This window comes from Monodelphis domestica, chromosome 7 (genome assembly GCF_027887165.1).
Source record: "Monodelphis domestica isolate mMonDom1 chromosome 7, mMonDom1.pri, whole genome shotgun sequence".
NCBI lineage: Eukaryota > Metazoa > Chordata > Mammalia > Didelphimorphia > Didelphidae > Monodelphis > Monodelphis domestica.
The window spans coordinates 151,364,936-151,383,364 of NC_077233.1; the positions used below are offsets into that span (position 1 = coordinate 151,364,936).

Sequence of the window (18,429 nt, forward strand, 5' to 3'; positions counted from 1 at the left end):
AATAGTTCACAGCTATGTGTAGTGCTTTAAAGTTTGCAAATTATTATCATATATCTACCTCATCTGAGCCTCACACTATTATCATCATATAGAAGTATCTGAAGCAGAATTTGAACTTAAATACTTCACTCTTCACTCACCCCCAACCTCTGTTGGCCTGCTTATATTCTAAGAAGGACATGAATAACTTTAATACAGAAGATATTAGGTAAGTGCAAAGACTCTAGAGTGCTATAAGACAAAGAAAAAGAGCATTTGGAGGGAGAAGGGGGGAAAAAAGGTCTAGAAAGTCTTCTGGAAATAGGGGGAATCTTGAGTGGAAGAAGGGGCTTTGACAATATCTGAGCTGGGTCTGGAGCAGAGTGGGCAAGAAATGATATCCATTCCAGGCATAGGAGGTGGGAAATGCATGAACATGAACAAAAGAATGAGGTGGGAGAGTGTAGGATGAGAATGTAGGTTGGAAAATGGTAAAGTCTGATTGGAATATAGAATAGGATAATCAAGTGAATAGAAATAGCTAGACTTTATATTAACATTATTAAGGTTTGCAAATACATTAAATATGATCTCATATGATCCCAGCAACAACTCTGTGTGGTAGGTGTTATTATTATCCCTATTTTGCAGATGAGGAAACTGAGGCCAAGAAAAGTTAAGTGATTTGCTGAAGCTCACACAGGAAAGGTATATACAAGGTGCCAGGCAGGCACTATGCTAAATATTGGCAATACAAAAGAAAACTGGCATATGCCCTGATATAAAAGAGACCACATTTTAGTTAAGGAAAACAACATATAAATGTTGATTCATATTTATTTTTAGTTTATGGTAGATTGAAAGGTTAGTGAGTATTTAGACAAGAATAACAGTGGGGTAGATGACAAGGCCCAGAGGATTCTAAAGAGTAATGGTAGGGCAGATGATCTCCTACCAAGGGGATAGTAGATTCAAGCCCTAAAGTGGAATGGAACTCTGGGAAAGGTAAGGACTAAGAGTCAGCATCCACTTGATATGGAAAGTGAACAGGAGAGCAGTCTAAACTGACTGGGAATTAGACCTTGAGTCAATGATAGTTATTTAGAGAAGGAATAATTGTGTGGCTCTCCTTAGTGGTGGCAGGTATTGCTCCTCTATGTTTCTGCTGCCTATTGAGTGTAGAGGACAAAAGTCACCACCAGCTGCCCAGTCCCTTCCATAGTGCAGATATAAATGGCTGATCCAAATCATTGGGTCTGGCAGGTAGAAATCTGAGGAGAGTTGGGAAGAGAGAGGAAGTAGTATAAAGGAAAATGATATGAGATAAAGATGGACAGCTAAATTGGAATCAGATTGAACTCCAAGTTAGATTTACTAATGCCAGAATCAAGAAGCAGTGAGGAATCAAGGAAAATTTTTAAGTAGAAGGGTAACATGAATATAGTATTTCTTAAGGAAACATCCTACTAGAATAGTTGAATGGAAGATCAATTAAAAAAACAATTTAGATAAGAAGAAATGAAAGTCTGAACTTAGTTTTGAACCTCTTCATAGTACTATCTCTGATTGAAGCAAGGCAGGTAATATTTTTCCCACTGTATAGATAAAGATCAAGGACCTGGCCCAAAGTATATGGCCTCTTTTTACTTCACTTTCTAATAGCAGCTACTGGTTGACCAACAATGATTGGGGAAGTTTTCGATTAGAGTTGTTAATCCCAGCAGTAACAGTAAACTAAGTAAACAGGGGCAAGTCTTGTTCTCTATCTGATCCTGAGCTGAGTCCTTATAACAGATAAAGTTCTTAACATGCTCTTATTCACAGATGATACAGAAGTATTACACTGAGCCCCAAGACACGAGAAAACCTTTGAGAGATCTACAGTAATGAGAAGACTGGTCTAATCATCTAACTAGAAAATAAAGTAGATGAAATTAGACATTATCCATCTGATAACATGCAGTTTGTTGAATCAGTTCCTAGGAAACACAGTGGCTAGAGCACTGGGCCTAGAATTGGGAGGATGTGGATTCCAATCTGGCCTCAAACACTTCCTACCTGTGTGATCTTCACCAAGTCATTTAACCCCAATTGCCCAGCCCTTACTACTCTTCTGTTTTAGATGGATACTAAGAAGTGAAGGGTTTAAAAAAAAAAAAGTGTGTCTTTTAGATAGGTGCTGTAGCTCAATAATGAACTGGGCCTCAAGTTGAGTAGGACTCCATAACTGGGTCCAATTGGGAAACTGAATGGTGTTTTCAAGGATTATCAAGTATTTGCTACTGTAAAAGTTCTTTTCAACACCAATATTCCCCCAGTAGTGCTATATAGCTATGAATCATGGAACATTAACACATAATAGGTTCCTAATAAATGTATACAGAATGAATAAACAAACATTGTCATCTCAAAAGAATTTAAAATTACAAATAGCCTAGTAGGCTTGTGCCATATTAACAATAATGATTTGTGTGTGAGACATAGAGTAAAGGGTTTTATTGAGGCCATGTAACAAGAATGAGAGACAGCAGAGCCACATTCCAAATGATACACATTGTTCCTCCCAAGATACAAAAAGAATAAGATTAAGGTTTCTGGCTCCTTGCCTATATGCACTTTGGGGAATTTGGGGATGAAGGGGAGTTGGAATAGATATGAATTGCATAGGATGATCAAGTGCTCAAATGAATGAATTCAGAGATCTACCCAGTTATCAGATGAGGAAACAAATACACAAAGAGGTGAAGTGATTGAGTCTGCCCAAGAGAACTGAGGTGATACATGGTGGAGCAACAGTTAGAAGCCAGTTAACACTGCACTGTTTGTTAGCATGTTCTTTTCAGACTGCATTGGACCTGTGTAATGGCCTTAAATCCTATGAATCAAGTCCCCACACACTATGGGCAGCAGCTCTCAGTCATTCAATAGAAACGGAATGACTGGCTACCTGTTCTTTCCTGCTGCAAGCCCTTTGGCTCCTTTTTCTTCCTTTGCTGGGTTGGGTTCTCCATCCTGGAAGAATTCATATTAAATCCTACATAGATGTGCTTTTTTTCTACTTAAGCCTACTCATCGTTTCTCAGCCTTTTGGTTAAGCTAAAGTGTAGTATCTATTACAGTTTCCTCAATAGGCGGCCCACACACTGGTATCAACATAAACAAACAAGCCACCTTTGTTTTCAATCTTGCCCAAGGAGACTGTAGGTTCTCTCAAGGTCCCTATACATATATATTGGTCCAATTTTAGGCAAAAGACCCTCTATGAGCACCTAACTTTGTAAGAGTGATTTTCAAAGTATTTATAAAATACCAGGATACTAAAGGTAGAAATGGACCCAATATTATATTTCAAATCTATATATTTTGTTTTAATTTTCTGATGAAAAAACTATTGATTTGTGACTTTGCTTGCACTATTAAAAATATACCAATTTGCTGGGTGGCTCAGTAGATTGAGAGTCAGACCCAGAGATGGGAGGTCTTGGGTTCAAACCTGGCCTCAGACATTTTGCAGTTTTGTGACCCTGGGCAAGTCACTTGACCCCCATTGCCTAGCCCTTAGCACTCTTCTGCCTTGAAACCGACACAGAATATTGATTCCAAGACAGAAGGCACGGGTTTAAAAAAATTTTTTTAAATATACCAATTCGGGGATAGCTGGGTGGCTCAGTGGATTGAGAATCAGGCCCAGAGACAGGAGGTCCTAGATTCAAATCTGGTCTCAGACACTTCCTAGCTGTGTGACCCTGGGCAAGTCACTTAACCCCCATTGCCTAGCCCTTCCTACTCTTCTGCCTTGGACTCAATATACAGTATTGATTCTAAGACAGAAGGTAAGGGTTTTAAATAATAATGATAATAAATTTAAAATCAATAAAATAAAATAATATATCAATTCTAAGCTATATAAATATAAACTGACTCATAGGAATACATTAAAGGAACCTTGAGTTTTATAAGATCATAGGACATGGAACAAAAATGCATTTTAGAGGTTTATAAGATTATAGGATTTAGAACTAATATGCATTTAGAAATTATCTCGATCAACTCTCATCTTATACATTAAAAAAACTAGGATTCAGAAAAGGGAAGTAACTTACCTAATGTGACATACCTAGAAAGTGGCAGTGCTAGCATCTGCACCCAGATAATCCTGAGTTACTATACCACAAGGAACCCTTCTACTTCTACTGTAACCTATTAACCCTAAGTTGCAATTTCCTTTATAACAACACATTTAGACTTGTGTCTTCAAGCATTTTTTTTTACTTTTTTTTTGAAGACCTCCAACAATGATAGGGAGCTCACTACCTTACAAAGTAACACAAAACGTATTAGAAAGCTCTAATTAGTTCCTTTCTCTAAATCAGTAGGTCTCAGTACCCATTTACAACCTTAAAATTATTGTGAACTCCCCAAAGTACTTTTGTGTTTTTTTAACATATTTTATTATTATTAATTTTAAAATATTAAATATTTATATATTTATTTTGCACATATACATATGTATGTATATAGAGATATCTATTCCATTTGAAATTAAGATGTCAGTATTATTATGAAAATAATTTTGATCTTGAGAACTGTGAATTTTAGATTACTCCACCCTACTTAGTCTAACAAAATCAGGAATGTCTACACCCATACTTAAGGATTAAGTATCTAGGAGGATGGCCTATGATAGACATGTGCTAGCAAATGACAAATCAGAAACAACTGACAGACTCCTGGGCTGTCCTATGTCAAGCCTAAGATATCATTGGTACACGTGAGACTCAGGAAAGTGATGTAAAACTGCCTATATATTTTGCATCACTTCCTCTCTCTGGCCTCTTTGATGGCAGAGAGGTGACTGGCGGCAGCTTGCTGAGCATGGCGGCATCTTGGTGTGTTGGCTGCTATTGTCCAGTTTAGCAGTGAATTTTCCTTGATACCATAATGAAGGAAGCCTAGTAACCTAGTTCAGGTGAGGCTCTTCTCTAAGATCTTTCAGAGTTTAGGCTGATTTTTTCTCTCCTTTACCTTCCAAACACTATCCTCTTAGAGAAAGCCTCTAATCTTCAAGGACCTCGTGGTGGAGGACTTTGAACTCGCCTGGCATAGGCTGGTTGGGAGAAATCCTATACCTTTCCCTCTCTCTTCTCCTTGATTTCTTCCCTATATATTGATTAAACCACCATATATTTCCAAACTGACTTGGGTATTTTATTTGGGATATCCCCTGGCGACCAAAAATCAAACTTAGATTAGGTCACAACCCTAAATTATCCTTACAGAACTCCTTGAAGGGGTCTCAGTTCGCTTCAAAGGTCCCTGTGCTACACTTTGAGAACTGACTCTCACAGGTAACAGAAAATGGAGGAAGAAAGGTGGGAACTTGCCCAAGCTCTCCCAAATGCCCCTCCAAACAACTTTAAAATAATGCCTCAAAATGAATTCTAGAGCAGCAAAACCAACAAAGGAGTGAGTAAAATAACATCCCAGCCCAAAGCAAATGAGAAGGTCCGAAGGAAAGGTCTGTCTCACTGGTGTAAGAGAAAGTACAGTCTAATGCAGACTGTGCCCCAGCATAAGCCAGCCACTGGGACCTGGTGTCAGGCCCAAGGCAGTGGTCAACAAGCCACATCTGCACAAACCAGGGCAGGCCTTGAGGACAAGAATTCTGGAGATCTTGGCCCATAGACAGTAAGGAGGTCAAACAATCCATCAAAAGGATATTACTGGGGACCTGTAGCTGGCACTGGGTGCAAGATTCTTTTTCATTACCCATACATGGATCTGAGTTGCAATCCCTGGGTGGGAGATAGACTAGAGCTCCAGTAGCAGGGGAAGGGGACTTTGGTCATAATTTCAGGACAGAAAAAAGTGCCAGAGTACAGGCCAAGAGGGCAGTGATCACATCTCTTTTTAGATCATACCACCTCAAAAGAACTGAAAACTTATAGACTTTCCTGCAGAACCAACTCTAAAAATAACAGAACAAAAAACTCGACACATTAGAAACAAGTACAAAGCTTGACTATCATGCTGGCTCCCTATATCCCTGAGGGGAAAAAAAAATCAGACGAGGGAATGACATTTCCCCATCAAAATAGAATTCTAATTCTTTTCTTCTTATATTATGGCAACTTCCTGTAGTCTTGGCTACAAATGGCTAAGTGAAATATTACTGCATTCTGTCCTACATACTTGTGGGATAGAAATTACTTTAAACTGGACCTATACAAGACCTATTTTGAATTTTTCTTATGTTTTTGATTATTTTTCTATTCTTTTGATAATTGACACATACACTCCCATAACTGAACATTGCATCCTGAGCTAAACTTGATAGTTTTTAATACTTACTTCAGGGGGGATTGTATTTTAATTTAAAATTCTAAAAATTTTTGAATTTTTTTTGTTTGAGATTGTATTTTTATAAAAATCCAAGAATTTTGATTTTTGTTTAAGATTTTACTGTTATAAAAAATCAAAGATTTTGATTCTGTTCGAGAAAAGATCTTCAAGAAAGAAGCTTGAAACTTTTATATCCAGAGAATGAACTGTTGCAGAAAGATGCCAAAAACCTACACTTCATCAAGAAGATCAAGAATGAACTTTGGATATGATTGATTGGACTGAACTTTTGATTGAACATTTATTGTAATTGTACACATTTATTCCAAAAGGGACTGCCCCTAATTTGGCTTTCTGTCAATGCGCCTAGCAAAACATTGGTTTTGCTTTCTGTTCTTTTCTATTTCCTCTCTCACTATTCTAACTTCTCTTAGAAAATTGGATATTTTGTATATCTATAGTTAGAAGTGCATTTAGAACTACAAAATGATTATGTTAAGTGATCAATGGGGAGACTAGTCTCCCAATGATCATCAGGGGGGATTGTAAACCTTAAAATTTCTTAGACTTATGAATGTTGGAAATTTCACCATTGGGAAATTTCATACTTGGAAAAAATTTCCTATTGATAGTAAGAACTCTGTTGGAATGTGAAACCCCTTGGCATGGGAGGATCCTTCTCCTCCCTTCTTAAGATTACTTTAGGACAAAAACCTTTTGCTAAACAATGGAAAGGGCTTTGACCTATGCTTAAATATAGAACAGGAAGTTCTTTGAGTCATGATTGATTTTAGAATTGATACAATAGAGATACTTGGAATGACAGAACCAGGTCTTGGAACTTACAATCTCCACCCTACTCAGTCTAACAGGATTTAGGAAATGCTGTAGCATAGATCAAGATTTAATTATTTGAGAATATGACCTACAACAGACATGTGCAAAGGAAACAGACCTCTGGGTGGTCCTGGGTTAAGCTAGAGCCACCATTGGCACAGGGGAGACATTGACAGTGATTGGTAAATGTGAGAACTGAGGGGAGGGGACTTATATGGTTTCCTTAAAGATAGTGGGGTCTGAGGAGAGAAGGAAGAGGTTTTGCTCTGAGCGAGGTGGCTCTGAAGGAGGACTGAGGAGGTTGCTCTGTGGGAGGACCAGGAGAGAAGGCTGGCTCTGAAGGAGGAGAATTCTCTGGAAACATTTCTTGAAAGGAGGCTCTCTTGAAGGTGGAGCCTGAGGTTGGCATGAGAAGCCTTACCTAGAGAGATCTTGGGTGAGTGATAAAACCAACTGACTGATTTATTCATTCTTATTCCTTTCTTCCTTTCTCTCCTTTTCTATTGATTAATCAGTGTATTATAAATTAAATTTCTCTATAAAACCCAGTTGGCTTGGGCATATTCATAAATTGGGAATATATTCCCTGGTGACCATCTTATATTTATATAAACCCAAGACACAGTAGAAAACATATTTCAGCGGTCATAATTGTTATATATTTCCCTTGCTCCCAAAACATTTTAATTATCACATCCCTACACCCCAGAAACATAGCTCATATCAAATTAAGGGGACAGTTAGGTGACTAATTGGATTGAGAACCAAGCTTAGAGATGTGAATTCCTGGGTTCAATCACCTCCTGAAAGAGATCCCCAAATGAAAACTCCCAGGAATATGAGAGCCAAATTTTCCAGAGCTCCCTGGTTCCAGGAGAAATTATTATAAGTAGCCAGAAAGAAATAACTCCAATATTGTGGTGCCACAGTCAGGATAACACAAGATTTTAGAAACTTCTACATTAAAGGATCATAGGACTTGGAATATAATATTTTGGAGGGAAAGATTATAACCAAGAAGTATCTACCCAATAAAACTGAGTATAATCCTTGAGGAAAGAAAATGAATATTTAACGAAATAGAGGACTTTCAATCATTCCTGATGAAAAGACCATAGCTGAATAGAAAATTTTATTTTCAAATACAAGACTCAAGAGAAGCATAAAAAAGGAAAATGGAAAAGAGAAATCATAAAGGATTCCATGAGGTTAAACTATTTATGTTTCTACATGGGAAGATTTTTATAATTCTGAATAACTTTATCATTAGAAGGAGTATACATAGACAGAAGGCATAGGTATGAGATGACTATGATAGGATGATAAACAAAACAAAATTAAGGGATGAGAAAGAGGGTTATACAGAGAAAGGTGAAATTGGGTATAGAAATCTATCTTACACTATAGGTAAGTAGGAAGAGGAGAGAACAATGAAAGAAGGTGATGCTGATAGAAGGAGGGACAGACTTGGGGAGGCAGTAGTCAGTGACACTTCTGAAAAAAGGGCACGGTGAAAGGAGAGAGAGAGCAAGGGATAAACAGGAGAAAATAAGACTAATGGAAATAGTAATCATAACTGTGAAGATGAATGAGATGAAATCATCCATAAAACTGAAGCAGAAAGCAGAGTAGACAAATGTATATATGTAAATACATAGAGTAAAGGTGAGGGGCTAGAGCAGAATCTATTTTGCTTCAGCTGAAGTAAAAAAAGTAAGACAGGAGTGGCAATCACATTTTAGACAAAACAAAAGCAAAAATATACCTAATTAAAAGAGAGAACAAGGGAAAAGCATCATGCTAAAGGTACCATAGACAATGACGTAATATTAATAAACGATAAATATACTAAATGGAATAGCATCCAAATTAAATGAGTTACTGGAGGAAATAGATAAAACCATATTAGTAGGGAACCCCAACTTTCTTCTCTCAGAACTAGATAAATATAATTAAAAGAATAAATAAGAAAAAGATTAATAGAATTTTAGAAAAGTTAGGTATGATAGATCTCTGGATAAAACTGAATGGGAATAGAGAGGAGTACATACCTTTTAAACTCAGTAGTACATGACACCTACACAAAAATTAAACAAGTAAAAGGACATAAAAACCTTACAACAAAACACAGAAAAGTAGAAATTTTAAATATATCCTTTTCAGATCACAATGAAATAAAAAATAATATTCAATAAAAGGCCATGGAAACAGATTAAAAATGAATTGGGAGGAGGGGCAGCTGGGAAGTTCAGTGGAATGAGAGCCAGGCCTAGAGACAGGAGGTCCTAGGTTCAAATCTGATTTCAGACACTTCCTAGCTGTTTTACCCTGGGCAAGTCACTTAACCTCCATTGCCTAGCCCTTACCACTCTTCTTCCTTAGAACCAATACACAGTCCAAGATGGAATGAAAGGGTTTTTTAAAAAGTCAATTGGAGGGGGCAGGTGGGTAGCTCAGTGGATTGAGAGCTAGGTCCAGAAATGGGAGGTCCTGGGTTCAAATCTGACCTCAGATACTGTGTGACCCTGAGCAAGTCACTTGACCCCCATTGCCTAGCCCTTACCACTCTTCTACCTTAAGGGTTTTAACAACAACAACAAAAAAATCAACTGGAAACTAAATAATCTTATCCTGAAAAATAAGAATGTCAAAGAATAAAAATCATAGAAACAATAAATAATTTTATTAAAGAGAATGACAACAAGGAGATGATATACCAGAATTGATGGGATGCAACCAAAGCACCACTTCAGGAAAAATTTATATCTGTCAACGCTTATATCAATAAAATAGAGAATGAGCACATCAAAGAATTGTCCATGCAACTAAAAATAAAGCTAAAAGAGAACAAATTTGAAATCCCCAATTAAATACTAAGTTAGAAATCCTAAAAATCAAAGTAGAAATGAATAAAAGTGAAAATAAAACCATTGAACTACTAAGTGGGAGCTGGTTTTATCAAAAACAAAAACAAAAACAAACCCAACAACAATAAAATAAACCCATTGGATAATTTGATTTTAAAAAAGAAAGAAAAGAACCAGTATTCTAAATCATCCTTTACAACAAAGTAAGCTTCCTAATGAACAAATCAAATCACATTACTACTTCAAGCAAACAAAAAATAAACAAAACTTTCAATCTCTACCTATTGCCTATTTAGTACAATAAAAAGTACTTAACCTAGTACTCAGTCTTTTCTCTCTTCTTCCTTCACAACCACCTGGTTCCAAATAATTTTTCTAACTTTCTTTTATTGTCCTCCCCTTTATACACTAAACCTTCCAAAGAAACAGAACTTCTCACTTATTGTTACTGGTTTCTATCTTGTACTCTTCATTACCGTCATGGCACAACTAGGACAGATGTGTCCTACCTGCTTCCATTTAAAGAAATATTTCTTCAAATTTGCCACCTCCTGTAAGAGATGAATGCCTTAATCCTCCTCTAATAGAGTGATACTTCATTCTTTGAATCTCTTGGGTCACTCATATGCACTTAATCATTGGCTAACTTGTAATTAGTATACAGATAGAGGCACTTATGAATATATGAATATAAGTACTTATGAATGTAATATATATGAATATAAGCACTTAAGATCATAAGTCTTCTAATCTAATCTCATTTTTCAAATGAAGAAAATGAGCCTGAGAGAGGTAAAGAAGCTTGCTGAAAATCATAAGTAGCAAATAACCAAACTAGGATTATAGTCCAGAACTCTGATCACAGACCCAGATCTCTTTCCACTCTACCACACTGGCTTATCTTAATGTTTTTTAAAGTTAAAAAAAAATTGAAATATTTATTTTGAGGTCCAGAATTATTTATTTCAAGGCCAAAAAATATTTATTTCATTTAATTTTTAGTTTAATCTAATTTTGTTTAACTTTAAAATTTTACATTTGTCCATTTAGTTTCACTGTAATTTTCAGTCATTAATCATACCCTTTCTTTTTCTATCCTGTTTTTTTTAGTGGAGTCCAAACCTTTTCTTATAGAACTCTTTTTGTGACTGTCCAGAGAGAGGGAGAAGAAGATGGAAGCAAGTTTCTTCTCCATTATTTCCTAGATCAAATTTCTATTGGGGATAGAATCTAAAGATAATAGTGGTATGATCATAGACTTAAAACCAGAAGTAGTTATTTACACTAATCTTCTCAATGTACAGAAGAGGAAACTGAGGCCCAAAGGGTTCAAGTAACTTGCCCAAGGTCATACATGTTAAGAAGGAACAGAGGCAAAATTAAAGAAGCCAGGACTTCTGACTCCAAATTTGACAATCTTTCCAGTTTATTATGATGCCTATATCAGGGATGATTGTTTATAGTCCCTACAGAAGTAGAGAATCATAGAATCTTAAATCTGTGAAGGCCCTGAGAAGTCAGCTAGTAAAAATACTGAAAAAACCCCAACATACTGTATGGTACCTTCTTAATTATCATTATAATAAGAAAATTTTTAAACATGATATTCAGTGCTACATTCCAAAATTGGTAGTTATATTTACCCTGTTTTGAAAAGCAGAGACTGATCGTGAAAATCATTACAGTAATGAACTCTAATCACTTATCCCATCAGTATTTCAGGTTCAGAATGTATGTAATAAAAACAACTTCATTCTAAATTAATCAAGTTCTGATAAGTTAGCTGTACCAGAGTCAATAAAATCTGGGTAATACAGCATTTCCTGTTGAGGAAATGACTTGGTACTCTTATCTAAAGACTCAAATCTCTTTTTTGTTGGCCTTTGAAATCACTAAAGTGGAAGAACGGTACAAAAATCTGAGAACATTTAAAAAAAAGATTTTTTTAATGCATAGCAGTTCTATCAAAATATTCAGATACTTCATGGAAATCATAGGACAATAGATCTAGAACTAGAAAAGAACCCAGAGATCTGGTCTGACCGTCTCACTTTTCAGATGAGGAAACAAGGTCAAGGGAGGATATGTGACTTGGCCAGGGTCATACAGGTAGAATGTGTCAGGGGTAACAGTGAATCCATATCTTCTACTTGCCAATTACCTGGTTGGTCCTCTATACCAGCTAGGTGGCACAATGGCTAGAATGCTGGACTTGAAGTCAGGAAGACTGTTCTTCTGAGTTCAAATCCAGCCTCAGACACCTATTAGCTGTGTGACCCTGCTAAGTCATTTACTTCTGTTTGCCTTAGTTTCCTCATCTGTAAAATGACCTAGAGAACCACTCCACAATTATTGCAAGAAAACTCCAAAGGGGATCACAGTGTCAGATGCAACATAAAAATAACTAAACAACCACAACACTGCTTCCTACAAACAAAAAAGGTAACTTTGCCTTCTATAAGGGTATGGAAGCATAGTGCAAATTCTGATGGGTCCTGCCCAGTTGGAAAGGGTTTGATACTAAATCCAGTGAGAGATTGTCCTCAGGATCTGTAGACCAGCCTAGCTGACTTTGGAGGGGGCTGACCATTCTTTTGGTTTGTATTCCCAATACTTGGTGCAGTGCCTAGCACATATAAGTACCATACCATATCTATCTATCTATCTATCTATCTATCTATCTATCTATCTATCTATCTATCTATCTATCCATCCATCCTTCTATCTATCTATCTATCTATCTATCTATCTATCTATCTATCTATCTATCTATCTATCTATCTATCTATCCATCCATCTATCCATCCATCCATCTATCCATCCATCCATCCTTCTATCTATCTATCTATCTATCTATCTATCTATCTATCTATCTATCTATCTATCTATCTATCTATCTATCTGTCTGTCTATCTATCCATCCATCCATCCGTCTGTCCATCCATCTGTCTTTCTATCTATCTTACCTAGTTGGCCATAGGGTAATGAATTTTTTGGTCACAGGAGCCTTGGAAGACTATTCAATAAAGTTATAAATGGCTATGACTTGGGCAACGAGGTGGCACAGTGGATATAGTGTTGGGTCTGGAGTCAGGAAGAACTGAGTTCAAATTTGGACTCAGATAGTTACTGTATGGCCTTAGGCAAATCACTTAACCTTGTTTGGCACAGTTTACTCGTCAGAAAAATGCTGGAGAAGAAAATGGCAAACCACTCTAGTATCTTTACCAAGAAGACCCCAAATGAGATCACAAAGAGTTGGACATGACTAAAGGTCACATATCTAGGATGTGTCTGAGGCTAGATTTTAATCTAGGACCTCCTGTCTTTAGGCCTGGCTCTCAATCCACTGAATCTCCTAGTTGTCCCCCTCCTATATGTTTAAATAGATATTGTGTCTATTAAATAGATATTTGAGAAAAACATTATAGAAACCTGGAAAATCGAGAACCACTTTTTTTAGAATTTCAGTCATCCAGGTTTTAAATTTATTAGTAGAAGTCACAGTCCTATTACTGCAATAAATTAAATGTTCATTATTATGGGTTATTCTGTGACCACATTTTATACAATATTGTCAGCCCTTCAGTCTATCCTATGGATCCATTTCACTTGTTCAAAGGTCTCATTTTATAAAGATGAATGCTAATAAACATGGAACTTTCAGCTTTTTAAATAGTCTTTATGGCAAGTGAGATGGTATATATGAAAGCATTTTGTAGACTGGAGAGGGTTTCAAATGCATGGTGTCATTATTATTAATAATAACTTGTCATCTGATGTGTCACCTTCAAATATTAGTCAACTTTAAATTATATCTTTTCTTGGCTTCTTATTACTCTTATGCCATTCGGGTGGTTAAGCAAACACAATTAATTAGTAGTAGTAGTAGTAGTAATCCTATGTGTTTAAGATTTATAGTACAACATCTATGTTTGCAACATACTTTACATGTGATTCTTATCAGCTCAATTCATATCATTATCTCATATTGAAAGAAACTCTCAAAGGTAAAAGGACCTGACCAAGGCTCCTGAATCAGTAGTACAACTGTGATTAGGAATTTAAGTTCCTGATTCCAGTATCTGAACAAAATGCAACAGATCAAATTGCTTTCTGCAGGTACCAGACAAATGGGAAGGAAAACTTCCTCAACATCTTTTACCAGATTTTAGTCCTTAACCCATTTGCCTTAATGCCTTAAATAAAGACTAACTCCCTATTATGTAGTATAACTCCTTCATTTTACAGATGAGGGGAAACTGAAACCTAGAGAGATTAAGTGACTTGGTCAGTCACCAAGATAGGAAGCAGCAGGGGACAGGATTCAGACCTAAGTTATCTGACTGACATATTCTGTCCACCACACCATGCTGCTAACTTGCCTCGGCATAATACTCAGCCAGATTTCCAGGTTAATAGTAGTAAAAAGAAGTTGTGCTTTGGAATGGTGCCCTGATATTTTTAAGACTTGGCAATGTTTCCAGCTCTGACCCTTGGACTCACAGTGTACTCCCTTGCTCAAAAAAAGAATCATCCTTCTGATTGTAACATGATCATGATGGTTTGGGGCATTGCTTTCTGATGTTCCACAGTATCCTATGAAGTTGTATTTCAGTTTGTCCACAGTGTTTGGGGTTTTTTTGGTAATAAAATAGAACAAGTGGGTCAGAATGAGGTAGTGTCAGGGTGGTTTTATAGGTTGTTCTCAGTTAAGTTTGATTAATCAATGTGGCATAGTGGAAAGAATGATGCATCTGGAGCAAAGGAGATAGGTTCAAATCATGGCTCTCTCAGTTCTGGCTGGAGAGACCTTAGGTAAGTCACCTTATCTTCCTAGACCCCAGTTTCTTCATTTGTGAAATGGAAGGATTGCATTCAATGTCCTCTAAGATTGTTTTAGATTTAGATCAAAATCTAACTTACTATTATCTACTTATTTAACAACCATTGATAAAACAACCACTTTGTGTAATGTACTTTATTAGGCAAATGCATGAAATATAAAGATAAATAAAATCCATTCCCCAATCTCATGGAGCTTACAATTTAGTAAGGGGCTATGCTGTGATACATAAATACATTTATATAAACATCCAATAGGCATAATATAAAATAAAATGCTCTGTGAGTTTGGAGGAAGGAAAGATTGTTTCCAAAATATAAATAAATGCTTATTTCCTTCCTTTGTGACAGTATTCAGGCAAGGTTTCATTGAAGAGAGGGCATTCTATTTAATATGTAGAAGTTGAGATGGAACAATGGGAATAGGCCAATCCATAGACAGCAGCAAGTCATTCAAATTGGTGGAGATGTGGAAAATGTGAGGGGAATCTGTGTGAAATAAGCCTAGAAAGGGAGGGAGGTGCTTCTTAATAAATAGGTCATTTTGTAATCATCCATGATTAAGAGTTCAGCTCTAAATCTATGGTTGGCTCTGATTCACTCTAGGAAAAATCCCTTGGTGATCCAGTTTGGTATAAATATGTCAAAGTTTTTTTAGGATATCCAAGAAAGTAGGGTATTCTAATTGTGACCAGGGACTTAACCAACCTATAAACCAACTAACAAAAAAAAATCTAGCTTGGATTTGGAGTGGACTTGTAGGCCAGAGTAGATCCCCAAACCTCCTTTTCCTCATCATTCAGATACTTCTAAAATCTACCTTATGCTACTTCCTCACAGGCAAGCTATAACTCCACATCCTTCCTTCAAAAACTTTTCTTCTTTTTTGAAATTTAAAGTCCTTTACTGCTGTTAACTTTGTAACCTGCTTCAATACAAAGAAATACAAAAGAAGCCATGAGCACCCTCTTTCAATAGATTTCCTTACTTCTAATATCTCCTCATCTCTTCTACTCTTCCAACTCTCATACTACCCCAGTTCAAAAGCTATCTCCTTGCTTTTACTTGGTCCTGAAGATTTTCCTTAATTTAATTCAGACTTTAACTTCAGACTTTAGGGATGTGTTTGTTTTGACCGCAAACTTAACCCAAAGTAATCTTTGTCCTAAACTTTTCTCCAAAATAATGTTTAAAAAGAGCATCAGAGGTCCTGGATCCTAGATTGGAGGAAGGGAAGGATGGATCCTAGGAGTCCAATTCTGCCTAGGTCACTCTGGGGAAAAACAAAACAAAGCAAAACTATTTTACAGCAATAAAAGTTCCTCTTTAAGAATTCTAGTGAGGTAAATATACTTGTTAAACAGCTCCATCCCAGAACCAGCAAATTTGCTTAACCAATAATGCTGTCATTTTAATTTATAAGGTCAAGCAAAAGACATCTATTCTTTCCACTTTCTTTTACCTCATCACCTCTTTCCCTTAAATTCCTTACATCTTTTTCCTCCCAACAGCTTTTCATCTCCATCCAACTCTCAGTCAGTCAGTCAGTCAATACGCATTTACTCTGCATTTACTAAGTGCCATACACTGTACTAACCCCTGGGAATACAAAGAAAGTGTTAAAAGCTGGTCCCTTGTTCTCAAATCTTAATCCAATGGGGGAGATAGCATGCAAAACAGTATGTACTAACATGGTATAGACTGAAAGAATGGAGATAATCAACAGAAGAAGTAGAATTAAGGGGAGTCGGAAAATGCTTTCTTTAGAAGGTGAACTTTTATCTGGAAGGAGGTGGAGTCAAAGAGGGAAAGAATTCCAGGCAGAGAAGACTTCCTCTCCGAGGCTGATCTGAAATAATCATCATAATCATCCATTCTAATTGTACACCATTTAATAACTTTCTAAACACCTAGACAACCATGACCCCAAGAAGTAGGCAAGTCGGAGAGTATAAAAGAAACTGAGGCTCAGTGAGGGTAAGTAACCTGCTTCAAGTCTGAAACCATCACCTGATTATTAATCTAGTATATTACACCACCTTTTATTACTGGAACAGAAGCATGCCATACAATTGGGTTAGAGTCCATTCTGCTCAGAATTGTCTCATCAGTTTCAGAGTTGTGTGCCTCTTTTTGTAGCCATAGAGCTTAGCACCGTGTCTGGCACATAGTAGGCGCTTAATAAATGTTTAATGAGCTGTACTAATCTGTCCAGATCCCATTTCATTCCATCCGAAGGAAACATCAAATTCAATTCTAGCGTTACATCTCTATGCAGCGGTTTTCCTCAGAACTCTGTGCCACAGTTTCCCCACTTGTGAATTAAGGGTTAACGCCGATCTTTCTCAGTGTGAAGAGGAAAACGTTTAAATGTCCACCGAGGGGAAGTGCTTGCAGGTGAGGAGCTGAAACCTCCTGGTTCTAAATTTAAACCGTTCCTATCCGTGCTTGTCTCGGTAAGAGAAAGCGAAACTGTTCCCAAACCTCGGGACTGCGGTGGGGGCGGCTCAGTCTGGAGCTCCCCAGGACTGGGGGAGGGGAAGGCGGACCCCGTCTGCGGCTCCCCCGCCCGCCTCCCAGACTGGTTCGGAGGCGGCCCGACCGGAAGTGACGCGTGTTGGGTCCCGGCCGGGGCGGGCTGGGGGGCGGGGCCGGGGCGTCGGCTGGTCCCCGGAGCTCAGTGCGAAACTCGCCGCCGCCCGGACACTATGTAGGAGCAGGCAGGGCCCTTCCGCACCCCCACCTCTCTGCCTGCGAGCCCCATCGTGCCTCCTGCCAGGGACACGCAGCCTCCCCGGCCCCCTCGGACGTCACCATGAAGAAGCAATTCAACCGCATGAAGCAGCTGGCTAACCAGACTGTGGGCAGGCGAGTGACCCTCCCTCCCTCCCCCCCACCCCGGGCCATTGCCCCGCACTGCCCCGCCCTGGGCCGGCGTGGTCCTCGCGCCCCTGTAGCGAGCCGACCAGCCGCTGCCGCCCTTCCCTCCGGGCCTGACTCTGGAAGCGAGCTATCCCCAGGCTGGGTCCCAGAAGGGTTCCACCCCTGGCGCGCGGGAGGCTGGCGGCCCCTCTCGCCACCCCTTTGAGCTTCTGGACGGTCCATCCACAGAGGCTCCCTTCTGGCCCCAAACAGTCTGAGGGGCAGCCCTCAACCCTCCCTCCTTCCTTCCCGTATGCACTGCATTCTCTGTCCTTTTTCTGCTGGTGTGTCTGGGTTTTAAGAAGAAGAAAAAAACCGCGTAGATTGGGGGGACTTGACTTACCTTTGTTTATTACCGAGGAAAGAGAGGCTGTGAGACTTCTAGAAAGTTTAGTGTGGGTGGAGGGCAGCACTGGTGGGAGGGAGGGGTGGCTATGAATCTGAAATCCTTTAGAGAAGGACAGTGAAGAATGTTTTCAGAAACTTCGATTTCTCTGAGCCTTAAGGTCTAGCAGCTTCAGTCCCTTTCTTGGGGCAGGTTCTTATCAAGTTTCATTTTTAATTCTTGGCATTTTGAAGAATTACAAAGTAACAGTACAATAGGGTTCCCAAAGTTGCATCCTTTTTATTTGTTTCC

At 38.2% G+C, this 18,429-nt stretch overlaps 1 protein-coding gene across 6 annotated transcripts in view; it reads left to right on the forward strand.

Annotated features, from left to right (window-relative positions):
- Nucleotides 1-17,497: 17,497 nt before the first annotated feature.
- The window catches only part of ARHGAP17 (Rho GTPase activating protein 17), a 131,003-nt gene continuing 130,071 nt past the window's right edge, over nucleotides 17,498-18,429 (forward strand). For 3 of the 6 annotated variants that reach the window (XM_007499037.3, XM_007499038.3, XM_007499040.3), the window contains exon 1: nucleotides 17,503-17,738. In XM_007499037.3, the coding sequence (XP_007499099.1) occupies nucleotides 17,686-17,738 (53 nt within the window). In that variant the 5' untranslated portion in view covers nucleotides 17,503-17,685. Of the gene's footprint in view, nucleotides 17,739-18,429 lie in introns of all 6 variants that reach the window. The other 3 variants (XM_007499043.2, XM_056805863.1, XM_007499042.3) reach the window with 3 other exon arrangements.